Here is a 19,530-nt window from a genome sequence, read left to right as displayed (position 1 = left end):
TCCATCAGTGGCTACTCTCAGAGGGACATTTGCAAGTTGCTTTCTGAGACAGCATCAAAGAGTTTATTAATACTGGCTAAGAGTCTTTAGAGAAGAAAAAAGGGGACTAAAATTTAGCATAAAGGATATTACTTATTTTAAGTATCAATTACAGTGTGACTAAGTGTCTTAGTCAGGGTTCCTATTGCTATGAAAATAGAAAAAACAAGTTGGGGAGGAAAAGATTTATTTGGCTTAAACTTCCATATTACTGTTCACCACTGAAGGAAGTCAGGACAGGAACCCGGAGACAGGAGTGGATGCAGAAGCCATGGAGGAGTGCTGCTAACTGGTTTGCTCAGCCTGTTTTCTTATAGCACCCAGGACTACCAGCCCAGGGATAACCCCACCCACAATGGGCTGGGACCCTCCCCCCAACAATCACTAATTAAAAAAATGCCCTACAGTGAGATCTTATGGAGGCAATTTTTCAATTGAGGTTCCTTCCTTTCAGATGACTCCAGCTTACGTAAAGTTGACACAAGACTAGGCAGTAGACTAAAGAGGCTGAAGAAAGGCACAAGGGTGTGCTTGCACTGAGGACGGTAATGGCACACACTCACATTCTTGGTGGACCCCAGTGGCTGAAGTTGGGCGTTTCCTCTCCTTCACCTTCCTCTCTCTCGGGTAACTCCCTGTAAGGAGAAACACAAAACTTATAAGACACATTCTTATTCTTAAAAGTTTTTGGAAGTTTCAAAATTGCATGATCTATGGGTAAATAATTAATTTTTAACCTTTTAAAGTATTCACATCAGTAAATAGACAAAGCAAATATTCACTGCTTTAATAGTCAACAAAGCAACCCCCCACATAGCTCCAAAACATCACAGAATGATGAAAACCTGGTAAAACATGAGACTCGTTGCCTTTAGTTTGTACAATTTCACATTTGCCGTATCATCAATATACAACATTTTTCTGTAGTTCTATAAAGAGTCTCACTCTGTAACCAGGCTGGCATGGAAGATGCACCAATCCTTCTGCCTCAACTCCCTAGTACTAGGATTACAGATGTGAGTGACTACGCCTGGCCTAAAATGCTTCTTAAACGTTGTACTGACTGACCAGCTAGATGAACAGTCCAGAACTCACTGTTTATTCTGACCTCTCAAGTCAGGTCAACTTGCTGACCTGGATAAAAAGAAAGGCTGAATTACAGAGTAACTAGTTAGTGCAGCAATGTGATTGCTGCTGGACATGGTATTTATCACAGCAACAGAAAGCACACTAGAGCAAATAGGTTTTAAAAATTCTTAGTTTTAGGGAAAAAAGCAACCCTGGTATTTGTGAAAGTTTGTTTTTGCTTTTGGATTTTTTCAGTTAAGGGATGAAATTCTAATGACAGTGTAAATGGTTTCCATGGCCCATTTACATTGTCAATATAGGAATTATATTCCTCACCATGCCCAGAAGCAATTTGGGGAGAAAAGGTCTTTTTTATTTTATAGCTTATAGTCTCATCATCTAGAGAAGCAAAGTCAGGAACTGAAGCAGAGACCCCCGAAAATGATGCTAAGTAGAGTCTTCCACAGCTTAGGATCCACTACTTTTCTTATACAGCCAAATCAAAAGGGGTCTGAGCCCTTCGACTACAACTATCAATCAAGAAAATGCCCCATGGGAATGTCCTCTTTGGTTATTTTAGGTTGTGACAAGTTGACAGGTGAGGTTAACTATGACACATCTAGTTCTCAGAACTTCACAGAAGGGAGGAGGCAAGACAGTGTCTAGCACATAAAAAAATTGGTTTTCTTTGATTAGGATGTAATGCAGGGATTCTTCTACTGGAAGAGGCTCACTACATTTTCATTGCCTATTATCATTCTTCAAGGAGTCGGTATACATACACTGTCATCAGATTATTTCATAGAAAATAAAGTCTGATGCCGGGCAGTGGTGGTAGTGCACGCCCTTAATCCCAGCACTTGGGAGGCAGAGTCAGGTGGATCTCTGTGAGGCCAGCCTGCTCTACAGAGTGAAGTCCAGGACAGGCACCAAAACTACACAGGGAAACCCTGTCTCGAAAAACCAAAAAAAAAAAAAAAAAAAGAAAAGAAAGAAAGAAAAGGAAGACTAAAATTTGTGAACGTTATGCATATTGGATAAGTTTCAGAAGGTCAGAAGGGGTGTACAATTGAACAAATAAAGTCACTTTACCGTGAATGTATACACCATTTAATCTGAATTAGAATCCAATAGAGTAAATCAAATACTTTTATTGTACATATTGAGATGTAAATTTGCTTAAAACATTGTAAATAAATAAAAGACTTAAAACATTAAGGAAATTTTAATATTTTCTGATTGTTTTCATTAGTATTTTCTAGTTACCACACACAGTAATGGATTTCATAGTCACTTTGATCTTATTTACCTCCCTTTCATGCTCCCTAGCACCCTCTTAGTGGTCCTACATACACAAGAACAGGTCCTCCACTTGCCTTCACCTCACTTACACTCTTACCTGTTCTGTGTCCCTTCCCCTCACTTTAGACCTCTACCACCTCCCTTCACAGTAATCCTCCTAGTCTGCTCTCTCTCTCTCTCTCTCTCTCTCTCTCTCTCTCTCTCTCTCTCTCTCTCTCTCTCTCTCTCTCTCTCTGTGTATGTGTGTGTCACATGCACACCATCAAATGTAGACAAACATCAATCTACACCTAAGCTCCACGTGAGGGAGAAAACACGCAATACTCATCTTTCTGGGTCTAGCTTATTCCACTTCGCCCAACAATCTCTAGTGCATCCATTGTTCTATTCTTTACAGCTAAACAAAATCCCTTGTGTGTTTGTGTCACGTTTTCCTTACCAGTTCCTCTCTTGTTGGACACTTAGGCTAACTCTATAACTAGCTACCATGTGCTTATCTTCAGCACATGTGAGCACAGACAGACCTCTGCAGAGTTGTGCTCAAAGTTAATAACAAGAAACTTTAAAATGCCATTTAGTGCCAGGCAGTGGTGGTGCACGCCTTTAACCCCAGCACTCAGCAGGCAGAGCCAGGTGGATCTCTGTGAATTTGGGGCCAACCTGGGCTACAGAGTGAGTTCCAGGAAAGATGCCAAAGCTAAACAGAGAAACCCTGTCTCGAAAAACCAAAAAAAAAAAAAACCAAACAAATAAATAGAAAATAAAATGCCAGTTAGTATGAAGACCACCTTTCTGACAAAGAACCTGTTAACAAATTCCAGTGCAGAGAAAACACTCCACTTCTATCAGATTCAAATAGCAACACTAAGTACAAGGCCAGCTGAAACAACCAAAAGTGCTTCACTGACACGTGATTAGACCGCATAAAAGTCATAAAGTATGATCCCAACCCTTCCACCCTGGGAAAGGACGCTACTGCTGACTTGTTCCTGTGCTTCCCTCTGCACGCTGCCCGGCACCTGCATTTTTATGTAAGAAAATACTAGTAAAATGGGGTGTGTGCGTGCGTGCGTGCGTGCGTGCGTGCGTGTGTGTGTGTGTGTGTGTGTGTACCCTCCTTGCCTTGAATTATCTGGGCAATATGCATTTTACTAGCCTCTTTGCATGTCTAGGAGTCTCAAAATTACCCTGTTCCTACCCTGTCCAACTTCTGAACTTTCTGTTCCATTCTCAACTCACTGTTTGATTGGCACCCAGCACCAAAACACCACCAACAAAACACAGACAAACAAGGCAGCTCTGTGCTTAAGGAGCCCCATGAAAATATTTCTCTTTGACATCTTATCTTTGGCATCTCTGTAGCTCTCCTCCTGGTTTGCAATTCATCAACTTCCTTACACCTCTTCTTTCTGCCCCCACCTCTCCTTCCTCTCTCCAGTCAAGCTGAGAGCACCCTGTGTGGCAGGACTTTGAAAGCTCACATTCTTCTCACTGCTTGAGTTTCCCTGGGAGATCCTTCAAACCTGGGAGCTTTATCTATACTTGACCATGTTCTCAGTGACACGTCAGAATACACATTAATCCCAAACTGATATATTCAATGGATTCCATCCGCTTTGTGAATTTAAGGATATTTCAATCCTCAACATGTCTGCAAATAACCTAATAACTTTCCTGCCAACCTATTATAAAGACAGGCCTTTATCTTGTCAAAGAATTAATGTCCCATTATCTAGCTTCCTACTCCACAAGCATGAGGCTTATATACTGTCATTAGTCATTCCTCCCTACAGATTCTCTGATGCTTGAGTCTATACATCCTTTTGTCCTCAAGCCCACTTGCTAGCCTGTTAATAGAAACTGTAAATTAATATCCCATTCTCTAATCAAATACTGTACGCAATCCATTTTGTGAATAAAAATATAAAATTCTATTTGTGATCTAATTTCATGTACTATGTAAATTTTTAATAGTAATTGTCTAATACAGATTTAGTTATAATATCCTTCTATATTTTCTAAATGTTACACTAAAATTTCACATTGTTCAGAAACAAAAGCCAAACCAGGAACCAGCTATAGGGGAAAGGGAACACAGGGGAGAGTCTGCGGGTGGGAAATGAGAATAAAGGAGAAAGTCACAAATGTAAGTAAATGCCACGATGAAACATATTCCTTTATGTGACAACTTAATGATAATAAATGGTAAACACACTGCTCTGTGTAACTCAACAACAGTTTTCAAAGGAAGAAGAAAGAGGAGGACACTGTACCATGCAGCATTTCCATATCTTGAAGACACCGTGCCCATGTGTGATGAAGACTTGGAGACAACCCGGGCACTGGGGAGTCGGTACAAAGGCAGATCTTCTTGCTCTCTTCTTTGGTCCACAGCTGGAAGATCGACGAGCATGCCAGGACCTTGGACATCATTTGGAATCATCGAGCCTGAGGAATCCAGATGACAGGAAATAAAGACCCAGTGATTCAACAAATCGTTACGGATGCCCACTATAGGTATGGCTCTTCCAGCTAGCAGATGGATGAAATTAAAGTACAGAGGTGAAAGCCTTAACGCGGGATGGCAGAGAGCATGAAACAGGAAGGGGATGGAGCTGCACAGAGGAAGTTACATTTCCAGTGTGTCCTCACAGCAAACAAACAATGAACAAAACTAGGCACTTTATCAATACCGTTACTTTATCAGATGAACCCCCTTACATTTTCTAATCATACTGCAGTTTTCCTTTCTCACCCTGACCATGAGTACTCTGGTATTTATTCATTTAAACAAAATGGCCCCATGGAATAGCAACTAAGTAAGAATTCTTACATTTGAAAAGATTAGTTTAGAAACTCCAGATTTTTTTTTTATATCTGTTGACTCGTATTTTTACAGATAATTGTAAGAAAGAAAAGGCATTATTAACTATATTTTATGAAAGGGGAAATTCAGGTTAAGGAGTTTGCTAATTGTTAGTCTGTGCATGTATGTGCAAGCCGGGTGCACAGATGCTACAGTGCATGTGTAGGTCAGAAGACAAGCTTTAGGACTTGGTTTTTGTAGGTCGTCTGGCTTCGCAGCAAGTGCCTTTTACTGCCAAGCCATTTTGCTGGCCCAATGTATACCTGGCCACTAAAGTACAGAAATTACCATAATTGATTTAAATGTTTATCTTTTTTAAGCCATGTTCTTATTCTTATTTCAATTTACTTATGGGGGAGTATACACAAGTGTGCACAGATGCATGCATGGGTACATGCTTCGGGAGGCAGAACAAGACATCAGCTGTCTTCCTCTACCACTTCTGGCCTTACTGTCTTGTGGCAGGGGCTCTCATAGAACTGGAAGCTCACCCGCTTCGGTAGGTCAGCCAGAGAGTGCTTAGGTCAGCCCATCTCATCTCGGATTACAAGCACATATGCCCAGCTTTTTATATAGATGTTGGAGATTTTAACTCAAGCTCTTATGCTTACAAAGCTGGATTTCGCTCCCACTGAGTCATCTACCCAGTCCCTTATGTTAATTCTTATTCTTTCTTTCTTCCTTTTTTTTTTTTTTTGATAGGGTCTCACTATGTAGCCCAGGGTAACCTCAGACTCAAAGACCTGTCTGTCTCTGCCTCCCAAATGCTGGGGTTAAAGGTATGTGTCACCATGCCTAACAAAGATTTCTTTTTTAATTATGTGTATGTGGGTGAATAAGTATGCCCAGAGAGGCTAGAAGATGGCATTAGATTCCCTGGAGCTAGAGTTACAGGCAGTTATAAGTGACCCATTTGTGGTGGGTGCTAGGAGCCAAACTCTGGTCCTCTGTAAGAATAGTAAGCACTCTTAACCACTTAGCCATATATCCAACCGTAATTATTATTCTTAATTTTTTAAAGTGCAGTGTGTGTGTGTGTGTGTGTGTGTGTGTGTGTGTGTGTGTGTATGTTGGACATGTGGCAGTCAGAGGACAACTTTCAGGAGTGGGTTCTCTACTCCATTTTGTGGAAGGTCTCCATGGTCCTGCTGCTGCATGAGCCTCCAGGCAATTCCCCTCTCTGCCTCCCACCTCAGCACAGGAATACTAGGATTACAAAGGCATGCCAGTGCATCTGGTTTTGCTACTTGGGTTTTGGCAATTAAACTCAAGTTTTCAGGTTTCAAGGGCAAGTGCTTTCACCCAGTTAACCATCTTGCTGCTGCTGCTGCTACTGCTGCTGCTGTGTGTGTGTGTGTGTGTGTGTGTGTGTGTGTGTGTGTGTGTCCTTCCTTTATTAGCATCTACGCTGTTTATTTTGTACATGGATTTGTGTAGTGTACATTCATGTGTGGAGGCTTGAGGTTGATGCAGTGTTTTTCTTGGTCCACTCTCTACCTTACAGAGGCTGGGTCTCTTTCTGAACCTAGAGCTCTAGCTACACAGCTTCTGAGGACTCACTGTCTTTGTCTCCTGAGCTCTGGAATTAAAGAAAGCTGCCACACCAAGCTGGCTTTCACAAGGTTCTGCAGATCAGAGCCTTGATCTTTACACTTGTGCAGGAAGCATTTTTACCCTCTGAACCATCTCCCCAGCCCCAGCCTCTTACCAGTAATTTTGGTTTCCATTTAGATGGACTCATAACCTTGAGGAACGTTGGTAAGGGGAGAGGAACAGCTTTGGACTCTAGCTGCAGGCAGATTCCGTCTGGGGCTTGGGATGGAGCTCAGTTGGTAGAAATGGCTGCTTGGCAAGCATGGAGCCCTGGCTTTGATCCCTAGCACCACATGAACCAGCTGTGGGGTGCATACCAATAATCCCACCACTCGGGAAGGAGAGGCAAGAGGATCAGAGGTTCACAGTAATTCTTAGCTACATAGTTGGAAGCCACCTGGGCTGCAGTCCAGAAAGCAGAGTAATTACAGACAGAAAAGCAGCAAGGTGGAAGAGCTGACTATGAACAGTTCTGTGCAGAGTCAAGCAGGCAATGGGAAACCTAGCAAGGTCCAGCTGTGGGGAACTTCGCTAACCAGGGAGGAGCCTGACTTGCTGTACCAGGAGCCTTCCTTGAGGCCAGTGGGCTAGCCTTAAGGACCCATGAACCATACACTGAAACAATCTCTCCTAAGGCATTTTTATTTGAAATTTGTATTCTTGAAGAAAATGTGAAATGCTATAAATTATGAAGTGTTAGTTGGAAGCTCACACATATACAAGGAGATGGAATGCTACTTTACAGGGTTGCATAATAATAAATAATGCAGCATTTATCCAAACAATATGAGATTTGATACAGATTTTCATCAAGATTATTATTAGGGGCCACGGCTCAGTGGGATGTTGCTTGCCACCAAGTCTGGCAACCTGAGTTCAATCCCTAGAACCCGTGTGACATGACAGAAGGAGAGAACTGCCTCTGACTCCTCGTGAACAAGCACGAGTGGGCACACACACAAACAAATACAAAAAACAATTTGTTAAAGTTATTTGATTTGTATATTTGTTTTCTAAAAGATTTCTTTCAGAAGTTAAGCAAGACGTTGTAATTTATTTTTGTTTGTTTTTTGAGACAGGGTTTCTCTGTGTAGTTTTGGTGCCTGTCCTGGATCTCGCTCTGTAGACCAGGCTGGCCTCGAACTCACAGAGATCTGCCTGGCTCTGCCTCCTGAGTGCTGGGATTAAAGGTGTGCGCCACCACTGCCAGGAGACAACAGAAAACCGATATGAGCCCTCTCTCCCATCCCAAACTAGGATGTTGGGGATAGGGTCTAAACAGTTTCTCATTCTTCTCCATGTTTCTGCCTGTCACGCCCTGGTCCTCAGGCAGGCTATGCAAGTGATCTACCTCTGTGCCTATGCCTCAGCCTCCTGATTTTCTTCTATTTAATGGAGACTTTATTCCAGATTCTCAGGATTGCTTTGCATCTCTGCTCTGGAATCCAAAATAGGGGCCTCCCCTTCCAGTTTCCTGAAGTGTGTAAGAGAGTCCAAAGAACCACCTGTGTTCCCTTCTTGTTTGCTCAATAAAAGAAGAACATGGCAGACTGAGGAAGCTGGGGTCCACTGAGAGGCCTGCACCCACACGAACATCAGTTTACTCCTCACTGGTGTATATCTAGGGACCCAATATAAACTCTCGGCCAGTCTGTCCTCATGTTTACAAGAACACGAGGAACTTTACACCAAGTGCCTTCCTTCAATCTGTGTCTTTATCGTGTTTCAGCGTCTTGACGTACCAGCAAACCAGAACTCCACCCACACTTCACCTTGAACAACCTGTCTAGTAAACGACCACTCCTTTTGCTTTTGATTTGTCCAAAGACTAGGTCTAGGAACAGAAACTAGACTAGAAACAGGTCTAATTAAGTGGCAATACAGCAGAGATTAGGGGGGAATAGAATTACCATGCTCAGCTGTCTTTCCTGTCCTCAGACAGTTCGCTGCCAACTGCTGGGACCTCATTTCTGTGTGGTGGTCAAAGCATTGCCTGACAGCTCCAGGTATTGCCTGTGCACCTCAGCTCAATGGGTGGAGAAGCAGAGGTGGAGCAGAACCCAGGCAGTGGCTGGAAGTACAGCAAAGGCTCCACTTGCCGAGCAATTTCCCACAGCCACTGCTCCGCTGTGCGAGTTAATGCAGGTTAGCTATCACTTCTCATGCCTGTTTCACAGGCCCTCTGCCCATTGCCTCCCCACTGGCCTTTTGCAGCGCACAAATGCCCATTTCTCACCTCTCACCGTGTTTGTCACACACTTTATAGAACTGTTCACCGTGTGCTCACAGCACCCACGAGCCCATAAAACGAATCATGTCCCAGAGAACAATACAATTGTTAGGCAATGGCTGTAATGGACACAAAACCAAGGAAGTTAAAAAGGTCCCTGGAAGTTAATGCTTATAGAAAAGGAATGGGGGAAAATTTCCAACCCTTTATACTTGGTGAGGTGCAAGAACAGAACAGCATGGAGAAAAAGGGAGAACTTGAGCAGAGAAAACAGGTGGCTGCATCAGTCAGCAACAGAAACAAGTAAGTTGATGTGTTCAACAACTACACACAAGCAGCCTGTCACCTTCTCACTTGACAAATACTACTTCTGTGCACACTGTGGTAACAGAGCCAGTGACAAGCCTCATCCCTCAGAAACTCAGCTTACAGTAAGGGACTACTCTGAAAATGGGTACAATGACAGAAATCCCTCTGGAGTAGGCAGCAAGATGGAAACAGAGCTGTTTCTTTCCTGAAATCCTGGATCACTGATACGCTGATTGTATTCCTCATTTGGAATTCACCTTCTTGTCTTTCATTGTGAATCATACTCATGTACAAGCTTGTTTTCACACTCCATGGAGAATGTGAGTACGTTAAAGAAACAACATTGTGTTGATATGTTTTTTGCTGTTGCTTCTGCTTATGTTGGTGGCGAAACCATTATGTGCTCTACTACCATTGAGTCACATCCAAAGCCCAAAGTCACTATTTTGGATTAACCACAGGATCAGGAATAGCCTATTACACATAGGTTATCAATAAATGATTTTAAAATTAATTGCTTTATAAATCTAAGATGGTTTGTTCCTGATGAAGTGCACAATGAGCTACAGATCTGAACAGGGCTTGAAGACCCTGAGACCTAATGTGACTTTACAACTGAGGAAAGGGGGGCTTGGAGAAGCTCCAGGCAGGCTACCAGCTTAGTACAGAGGAGCCTGGTATTCAAATAGGGCCTGTTGTTTGCTGAGCAAAGCTCTCAAGAGAAAAATACAAATAAGAATGGGATCAACTCAGGACACATGCTGCTGTGATGTGTACCAGCCCATGTCATTATCTTCTTAGCCCAGCACGGTGAGTACCAATCTAGTCATGCTGTCACAGATGTATGTGCTTATGAACGGTTTCTGAGCGAGGACAAGTTCAAGAGACATAACATTTTTTTGGTTTTTTTGAGACAGGGTTTCTCTGTCTAGTTTTGGTACCTGTCCTGGATCTTGCTCTGTAGACCAGGCTGGCCTTGAACTCACAGAGATCCGTCTGGCTCTGCCTCTGAGTGCTGGGATTAAAAGCGTGCGCCGCCGCACCACCACCACCAGGCTCAAGATACCTACTTTTAACAACAGTCCCCAAATGATATTGTCAAAGACCTAGGGTCTTGCAAAGCTGAACGGTACTCCCTCAACTCCTCTCTGAGAATCTATAGATGATTAATTGTTTATAGGAGAGGAAATATCATTTTCTTCAATAATGTAACCACCGATGACAAGTTGTCCATGCTCCTATAAATAACAGCCCACCCATTATTTGTAAGAAACCCTAATGAATCTCAATGGGTCACTAGGGAAAAAAAGTCATGAACGTAGAAAGGTGACAGTTGGAAAGAGGAAGAGGATCAATAGGAGTGAGAGGCGGACAAGAGAGTAATGGAAGTGTTTATGACCAAAATACATTACACATCTGTTTGAAAATATCATAATACACCCCAGTATGTATAATTAATATACAGTAATCAAAACCAAGGATAATATTAAATGGTATAGAGCTTTTGAAATGGAGACTCAAAACCTGTTGGGAAAGTTTGTTTTCATGCACAGTCATGCAGAAATATAGTTGGAAGATTTGATCTAGTGGTAATAAACTGGATAGAAAGAGGGAGGGAGGGAGGGAGGGAGGGAGGGGGCAGGGAGGGAGGAGAAAGGGGGGAGGGAGGAAAAGAAGGAGGAAGAAAGGAAGGAAGCAAGCAAGGACAATATGGCTCCAAGCAGACACCTGTAAAATAGCAGCAGTGAGCAGGCCAGTGCAGTCTGCTCATTCTTGTCATGCACCGTCAACGAGTAAGAACCAAGGAAATGGGGAGAACTTTACAAAGTAGATTTCCTATAGGCTTGGGGGGAGGCAGGGAATAAAAGCTCTCTTCCCCCAGCTATGAGCCTGAAAAGTTGCAGAGACTCATCTAATCACAGGGTTCCATGGTGACTGCCTGCTCTGGTCACTCACAGGGGCTACCCAGCATCATCAGTGCACAGCTTTCCCTAAGTGCCACCAGGGCTCCTCTCTGCAGATGCCACTGAACACACTCATGACCTCACACCAAACTGTCATCACTTTCTGAAGCCCTCTCCCCTCCACATCTGACATGTGAAATGTCACCGCAGAGAGCTTTCCCCAAAGCAAAGTCTAACAGTAAAAGATGGCACAGATCCTGAACAGCTCTGAGTCCCAGGGTGAGGACTGAACAGTCTTACCCATGATCTCAATAGAATAACAACAGCCAATATTTCACTGTTGGATGAATAAAAAAAAAAAAAAATCTTTTAAAGTTGAGGCTTCAAAAGTATATGAAAGTTGCTATTCTGGAGTGTCAAAGAAAGGTATAATACTTTCAGAAGTCTTTAATGGAACCTAAGTTACTAATGTACTAGAATCAACTATAATTTATGGTGAAGAAAATGCTTCATAAATGTTTAAAATATGCACCTCTTTATTAATATTTAACAGCTCCATCCAATGAGCTAGCAATTCCACTTAATAGCCTCAGAGACTTTAACATATATTAGTGGAGACGTAGTTCATTGTAAGGGAGTAGTCTCACTTCCAATCTATGCTGTGATACAAAGCAGAATGAAGCAAAGAATATGAAGCCTTCTCAGTACACAGAAATTGAAAGATCAAATTGAAATCTCAGCCAAAATTGTTCTGAATCAGATTAAGTGATAAACAGTTGTAAATTCAAAAGATCATAATGAGGACATGGAAGGGATTGGAAGTAGAAAATGCAAGGGGGAAACAATGTAATTATGTTTTAATTCCAAGAAATTAAAAGCAGCATGTTGAATGTAAATGTGACAGTATAATACATTGTATATAAAGAAAGCTCAAGGGCTGCAAATAGTCTAACTTTTGTGTATAAGTAACAAAGCCCACAAACCTAAGTTCAGGCTGTTGGTTGTTAGTGAATGAAGATGTTCCATGTCATCAAACCTGCCGTGCAGACCACTTCCTTCAGAGGAGGGTATGGGCGACCGGGAATCAAGGCCAAATGTTTCTTTCATCTTGAAAGGAAGAAAACCAGAAATTTGGCATGATGAGAAGCAATGAGAACACCATAATGTTGTTCAAACCAGACAGCGAGTACATGGAAAACTGGGGCTGCAAGCTGCTGCACACACCACACCCTCCGGGGGTTATTCTGTCATGAGTTGCAACAAGTGCTGCATGAGCCTGGACAGACACCTAGATATTTAGTAAGAGTTTTGATTTTTAGCATGAACAAATGGGTATAAATGATCATATTCCAGAGCATACAACAAAAAGACCTGGTTGTTAATCAAGTCAACTGGCGATGTACAGCACCCTAGATGTGTTCTTCTGACACCATGATGTCACTGCTACTTCTCAGCCTTTGCTCTGCTTCCCTAGCGCTCTTCTCTTGTTTGGTTGCTGTACTCATTTTTTGTTTTCCAGACAGGTCTGACTGAGTGACCCAGGCTGGCCTTGAACTCTCAGTCTTCCAACAGCTGGATGATAGGCACACACCAGATGCCTGTCATGTGGACTGGCCCAAAATAGAACTTACAGACTGACAAACAGTGCCCTTTCCTTCTGTCTTCCCTTTATGGGCACTCCTTTTACGGGTTTTTAAAGTTATATTCTGTTGGAGTGCTGAAACACTTGTGCCTTCCCCCAAAGTCTTATCTTAAATCAAACTGCTCAAGGGGGTTAAGTAGTGAGACACAGACTTTAAGCTGAAGGCAACTGAAATACAGCAGGTACAAAAGGATCACCTTGTTCCTTACAGAAAGACAGAATCAAAATCCTATTGTGAAAGACATTCTCCCTGCAGGCAAAGGGAAAGCAACATCTTCCTCTTCAAGCATAAAATCAGAAGCCTTAAGCCTCCCCCTAACACTAGGTTACACTTTCAAGACTTAGTATTTCTTGGCAATTGCATATCTGAGTAACTGACTCCGTTGCTTCTTTGAGTCCTCCCTTACAGGCCTCCCATGCTATATGAACTTATGAAGTAACCACGCATGCTTTTCTCTTGTTCATCTGTCTTAGTGGAATTTCATTTCAGGGCTCTGCAAGGTTGGAAACAGGATTTGTCTGCCCCCACAGCTCCCAAGTAGAGATGTTAGGAGGCAGGCCTCTAGCAAGGTGATCGGGGTCATGGAAGCCAAGCCTTTATGAAGGAAATCTGTGACCTGGAAGAAAAGACCCAGTGAGAGACTTCTAGACAACCCCTTAATAGAAACTTCCACTTAGGAATCCTAAATTGAACCCTTCCCAAAGCATAAATGCTACTGACACCCTGATCTTAGGCCTCTCAGTCTTCTGAAGGTAAGAAATAAATTTCTCATGTTAATAAGCCACCCCAGTAAATGGTATGTCCATTATAGCAGCTCACAGACATAGATATAGAACATAAATTGTCATACATTTCTATGAGCATAAATTAAAAGTTTATGCTCATGATATAAATATATTTAATTAATTTAAGTGAATAGCATTTTTAAAGAAATGTTTTGTTTTACTTTTTGCATTCAGAGTCTAGCTCTATAAGCCTGGCTAGCCTCAGTTTGTAATCCTCCTGCCTCCAACTCCTGACTGTTGGAATTACAAAAGTGTACCACCATGCAGGGTACCACTGTTTTTTTTTTTTTTTTTTTATTGTTGGAGAGTTTGATGGTTCAAAATAAAAATAGGACGTTTATATTTTCTATTGATCTATTTTCTATAGAATTATAACAGTCAGACTTCAGTGGTAAAGAAGGCGTGCCGGTTAATTGCTAGGCTAATTCCTGCCAGCTTTCCAAAACGAAACAAACCATGATCTCAGAGAAGGACATAAAGTCAGATGGCTAGGGGAGCTGACAATGTAGCACGCAGCTCAAACGTTACATGGGGGTGACAAGTAAGTAAGGCGTGACTACCTGTCTGACTGGAGTAAAAGCAGCAACAACTCCAGAGAAGGGAAGGGAGGAGATGGAGGGCAGTGCTTAAAAAGATGGCGTGCTTAAAAAGGAAAACAGTTTGCAATAGTTGGGGCTGACTGGGGTATTTCGTAATGTCAGCGGCAATTCTGCTGATAGTAACTGGTAAGCAAGAAAAATCACTCTAAATATGGACTTCAGTAAAGCAGATTTGAATTTTACTATTTTTATTTAATTTTATGTATTTGGGTGCTTTGCCTGCAGGTTTACATGTGCACCCTGGTGCCTGCCTGATAGGTACTGAGACGGAACACAGGTCCGCTAGAAGGGCAAGCGGGGCTCTGAACTGCTGAACTAGCTCTCCAGCCCTCAGTGAAGCAAACTGAGGTCAGATGGTTAGATCTTTAGAAAACTGAATTTGGGTTTTTTTTAATAAATAAGAGAAAAAATGAATATACTGTCATTCTGGCAATAATCCTGAAGGAAAAAAAAAACACAAACAAAAAAACAAGACCTTTAAAAAATGGGCAGAGGTTGCAATATAGGTTTTCCACAGAACATGCTGGGTCAATGAGCACATAAAAAGATACTTAACATTACTTAACACTAATTAATGAAATTCGTATCAGTGTCATAATGAGGTAGGTGTGGTGGTGCATGTCTGTAAGTATTGGGGTATAGAGCTGAGATTAAAGAAGTCTAAGGCAAGAGAATCTAGAATTTACAGCCAGCCAGAGTGCTGTTTTAAATCTGAAATATCTCTACAGGTCATATTTGAGGACTGTGAAACCTTAAGGAGGCAGGGCCTGGCTGACAGCAGCTGGCCACTAGGGAGGAGCCTCTGAGGGCTGCAGTCACCTCTGGCTCTAGCCTATGTTTTCTGTTCTCTGCTCACACCACCACTGAACAAACCTCTCCACACAATCCTGCCACCAAGAACTGTTCCCACCATTGTGCCTTCCCTGCTATAATTAACAGGCAGAAATCTACTCGAAATCACGAGCTAAAGTAACCCTCTCTCCTTTAGGTTTTCTGTTGGGTGGCTATCCTCTCCCAGGAACAAGGCCGGCAACCACTGCACTGGCAGATGGGCGCACTTGCTATTTACAAGCACAAACTTTAAAAACTCAGGCAAACCAGCATTAACAAGGGTGTGGAGAGCCGGGCGGTGGTGGCGCACGCCTTTAATCCCAGCACTCGGGAGGCAGAGCCAGGCGGATCTCTGTGAGTTCGAGGCCAGCCTGGGCTACCAAGTGAGTCCCAGGAAAGGCGCAAAGCTACACAGAGAAACCCTGTCTCGAAAAACAAAAAACAAAAACAAAAACAAAAAAAAAAAAAAACAAGGGTGTGGAGAAGCAGAACACTGAACACTGCACAGCATAACTGCTCTGACAAAAAACTAACCCTAACCCATCTGATGGCATCAACATGAGATCAGAACCAGAGAATGAAGAATTCCAACCCTGGCTTGGCTGACGGCGACAATGTCTAAGGTCCTTTTCAAGGTCTTTCTTTCCTATTGGTTTGTAAGTCAGGGTCTAGCTCAGCACTAACTTCAAATTTCCTACGCAGCAAAGGCTGATCCTGAACTCCTGATCCTCCTGCCTCCACTTCCCATATGGTGGGATTACAAGCACCTAGCTCATACACCCCATGTTCCTCCATGCTCGGCTACTGCCAACACATTCCTAAGGGTCACTTTCATTCACACTCATGCTTTACATGACCCACAAACACGCAGATTTCATTTATGATGTGGAGCATTTGTTAGCTCTGCAATCATTCAGATAGGGCACTTCTGACAGAATACTTGCCTAACAAGCATTTCCACTAATAGGCTGGGCCAACTTCTGTTTTAGGACTTCACAAATTTCATATTCAATAGACTGTAATTGTAATTTCTCTCTCTTAAAAACCTGCCTTAGAGTCCTTGAAAATGCTTACTGGTCACTGTGACCTGTGCACTCCCACAGTAATGCTGTCATTCCCAAATAAACACCAGGATCCTTTGGAGACTTTCCAATTGTGATTTAGGCTGGCAACCTAAGAGAACTGAAAACAAGATTTGAACAATATTTATAAACCAATACTTATAGCAACATTATTCATGAACAGTAAGGGTAGAGGACTGGAGACATGGCTCTATTGAGGGCTGGACTGATCAACCTGGCCTTTCCCTGATGCATAGAGAAGAAACACAGCTCCCTCTCTAAAAGCAAGAATATGATTGGCAAAACTGGTAATGGCCTGAGGCCAGGGCCATGGGGGAACTGTGGCTTCAGATCCCAAGAACCCAATCAACCTACCATATTTGGCTCTGGTTACCAGTCCCAAGATTGCTGTATGCTCGGTTTATAATGCTCTTGAGATACCCTGTGTTGCCCTTGTGCAACACTGTTTAATTAGCTTCCTGCTGACTTAGTCCCATTGTATGGCAGACTGCTTTCTCTGTCCCATTTCTCCCCTAGAAATAGTATATACAGTGCTGTACTTAGTAATAAACTACTTTGGCCTAAGATACAGCCTGTACAAGACCTCCCAGTTCCAGACTTCTATCTTCTCTATCTTCTATCATTATCTTCTGATCTCATGGTCCTCTCTCTCAGGACCCTATCACTGAAGAACAACCTGATGGTCCCGGTCATGGCTCGGTAGCTAAAAGCACTCACAGCTCTTATAGGGGACCCGAGTTCAGTACCCAACACCTACATGGAAAGCCAAAATGTGGCACATGTGAGAACATTCTCAGAAACTGTGAGTTGCTACAGAGATGACTTTAAGCTAAAGATGTCATGTATTTGGACTTTCCTCACATGACTGAAAGCAGCAGTTTTGGCTAGCCAGCAACACAAGCTCAGCACCTGAGAACCAGAGGCAAGTTGATGTCAAGGCTGACAGTCCGATCTACACAGTTAGACCCCATCTCAAAAAACACAAAGGCAGGAGGAGGGGAGTGGCAAGAGGCCACTTGTGGGAAATAAGCTGTTAGTTACATGGCATGGCAGCTGGGTCTACTCCCAGAAATAACAGTAGGCCTAATCCACATGCATACCTGAGGATGGCAGCACCTCAGACACCTAAAGAAATAAACACTGCCACAAATTTTCGCATCTCAGGATTGTCCCCTAAATGTTCATTTATGTTTCCTAAACACACCTATTGGTTCTTCCCACAGAAACCCTTTCTTGTTCTCTGCTAACGTCTTCTCTCACTTTAACTGATAGTCTCCTAGGTCGGACCTAAAAGGGGCAAAAGGAAATATTTCCCATTGAGACATACAGGGTAAATTATTCTGCCTTAACGAGGATGTCTGACACACACCGACATGAATGAACCTGGAAGAGCTTATACTAATTAAAATAAATCAGACATATAATGATAATGTTCACAACTTCCTTTCTATGAAGAGTCAATTCCTAAATAGAAGACAGAATTACAGTTAGTGCCAGGTGGGGACGGGCAGGGGGAAGGCACTCATTGTTCCGTGGTCTCAGGGTTTACGTAAAGGAAGATGGGGTCCTGGGATGGACAGAGATGGTGGTCACACAACAGTGTAACTGTATTTAATGCCAACAAACTAGACGCCAAAAAAGTACATAATACAGACATTAACACAATTTTGGCGGGGGTTGGGGGCAGATCCAGGAACTTTCATGGTTCACCTTTTAACTAAAATCATAATATGTGGGTAGTGGAGGAGGATCATCGGTTGAACTTCTTGGGTATTATTTGTATATCACAAACACAGCCTTCCAAAGACAGAAGCAGCAATGTTCCTCTACACTCTTGAGGGCAGCCCCTAAATAGGTGCTGGGAACTACATGTTCTTAAGTCATCTGAATATAGTTTTAAATCCTCTCAGGGATTATGATATCTCATACATGTTAATATTATAGGTTAAATACCTTAGTTTAATCCTAAATCTGAAATTTTTAAGTACCAACATTACACAGGTGGAAAATTCCATTATGTGACTTCATATGACAAAATACAGGCCACTAAAAATATTGTACAAAGCCATGTTTACTTTTGTACAAAGTATTTATAACTTTCAGGTTATACACGCACATATGAAACCAACAAATTCTGGTTTGGGACTTAGTTCTCACTCCTAGCATATTTCATTGTATATTGCAAATCCTCCAAAAAGTCTGTACCACTTCTGGTACCAAGGACTTCAGATCAGGGAGACTAAACCCAAACTGGATCATGGGTTACATGATTAAGTTATGGATCCAGAGGTCCATCAGTACTGAGAAGCAAATAAAGATCCAAGCCACCCCTGCCATCACTGTAGAAGGGAGTTAATGCCAAGTGAGAACATGGGATAATTTGAAGAAAATCAAGTGGTATTTGTTCAGAATATATGAGAGTTGAAACAATATTCATCAATATGTCCTATAACATTAAATCATATAATTCAACATGAGAAGAGGCAAAAATATCACACACACACAAAGCATAGTGAAAAAAAACCACTCAACCAGCAAGGTAACCACAGCTCCCAAATTCCAGAGAAGTAGTATGACATGAAAAGGATGACTTCATGTGCACAGCCATGCTCCTGGCAATGCATCTTGTAAGCCATCCTAACTGTGAAAAGCCCATCTCATTTCTGCTTTGTCTGTGGGAGTAACATGAGCAAGGGAGGGCCAGAGTGGGGAGGAGATAGAGGCTGTGTAGCAAAGCCGTACCATGTCTGTAGTGCTGTAGCTATACTGCTGCATCTCCTGGGAATAGACACTCCTCATGGACTCTGCATCATCGCCTCCTGAGAGGTTAGCAGGCAGCCACTGTGTGCCAACCTGGAGTTCCTGCCTAGGAGGTGCATGTGTGGCCTCCTGAATGTGCGGTGGTGGGTGTAACTCCATGGCCCGGAGGTGATCTTGATAGAGTTCATATTCCTCATCAACAAGCATCTCTCTTTCCTCACCCCCTCCCTCCAGGGGAGGGCTCAGAAATTCATGCATTTCCCAGGCTTCTGAGCTGGTATCAATTTCTTTTTGTTGGAACTGCAAAGACTTTCCCAAATCTAGAAATGGTTCATCCACAAGTTCTTCAAGATACGGCTCATCTCTAAATCCCTGTAAAATAGAAGTTTTTAAAAAATGTTAAGTTCTACTTGTCTTAAATCTGCACTATACACCTCAACCTGAAAAAGTGCCCATCTAACTGTAGTACACTGCCTTAGTCAACACACGATCAGAGTCAGCTGCGCTTCTGTGTCACCA

The 19,530-nt window shown here is 42.5% G+C and overlaps 1 protein-coding gene across 1 annotated transcript in view; it reads right to left on the bottom strand.

Annotated features, from left to right (window-relative positions):
- Positions 1 to 19,530, bottom strand: part of Patj (PATJ crumbs cell polarity complex component) — a 325,876-nt gene that overhangs the window by 205,597 nt on the left and 100,749 nt on the right. Inside the window, exons 20-23 of the mRNA XM_059254557.1 lie at positions 18,994 to 19,383; positions 12,295 to 12,418; positions 4,683 to 4,857; positions 603 to 674 (exon numbers count right to left, since the gene is read on the bottom strand). Coding sequence (XP_059110540.1) covers positions 603 to 674; positions 4,683 to 4,857; positions 12,295 to 12,418; positions 18,994 to 19,383 — 761 coding nt within the window. The remainder of the gene's footprint in view (positions 1 to 602; positions 675 to 4,682; positions 4,858 to 12,294; positions 12,419 to 18,993; positions 19,384 to 19,530) is intronic.

The sequence above is a fragment of the Peromyscus eremicus genome, chromosome 2 (assembly GCF_949786415.1).
Source record: "Peromyscus eremicus chromosome 2, PerEre_H2_v1, whole genome shotgun sequence".
NCBI classification, from domain to species: domain Eukaryota; kingdom Metazoa; phylum Chordata; class Mammalia; order Rodentia; family Cricetidae; genus Peromyscus; species Peromyscus eremicus.
Note: the sequence above shows the minus strand (reverse complement) of the source record. Positions and strands in the feature narration are given on the sequence as shown.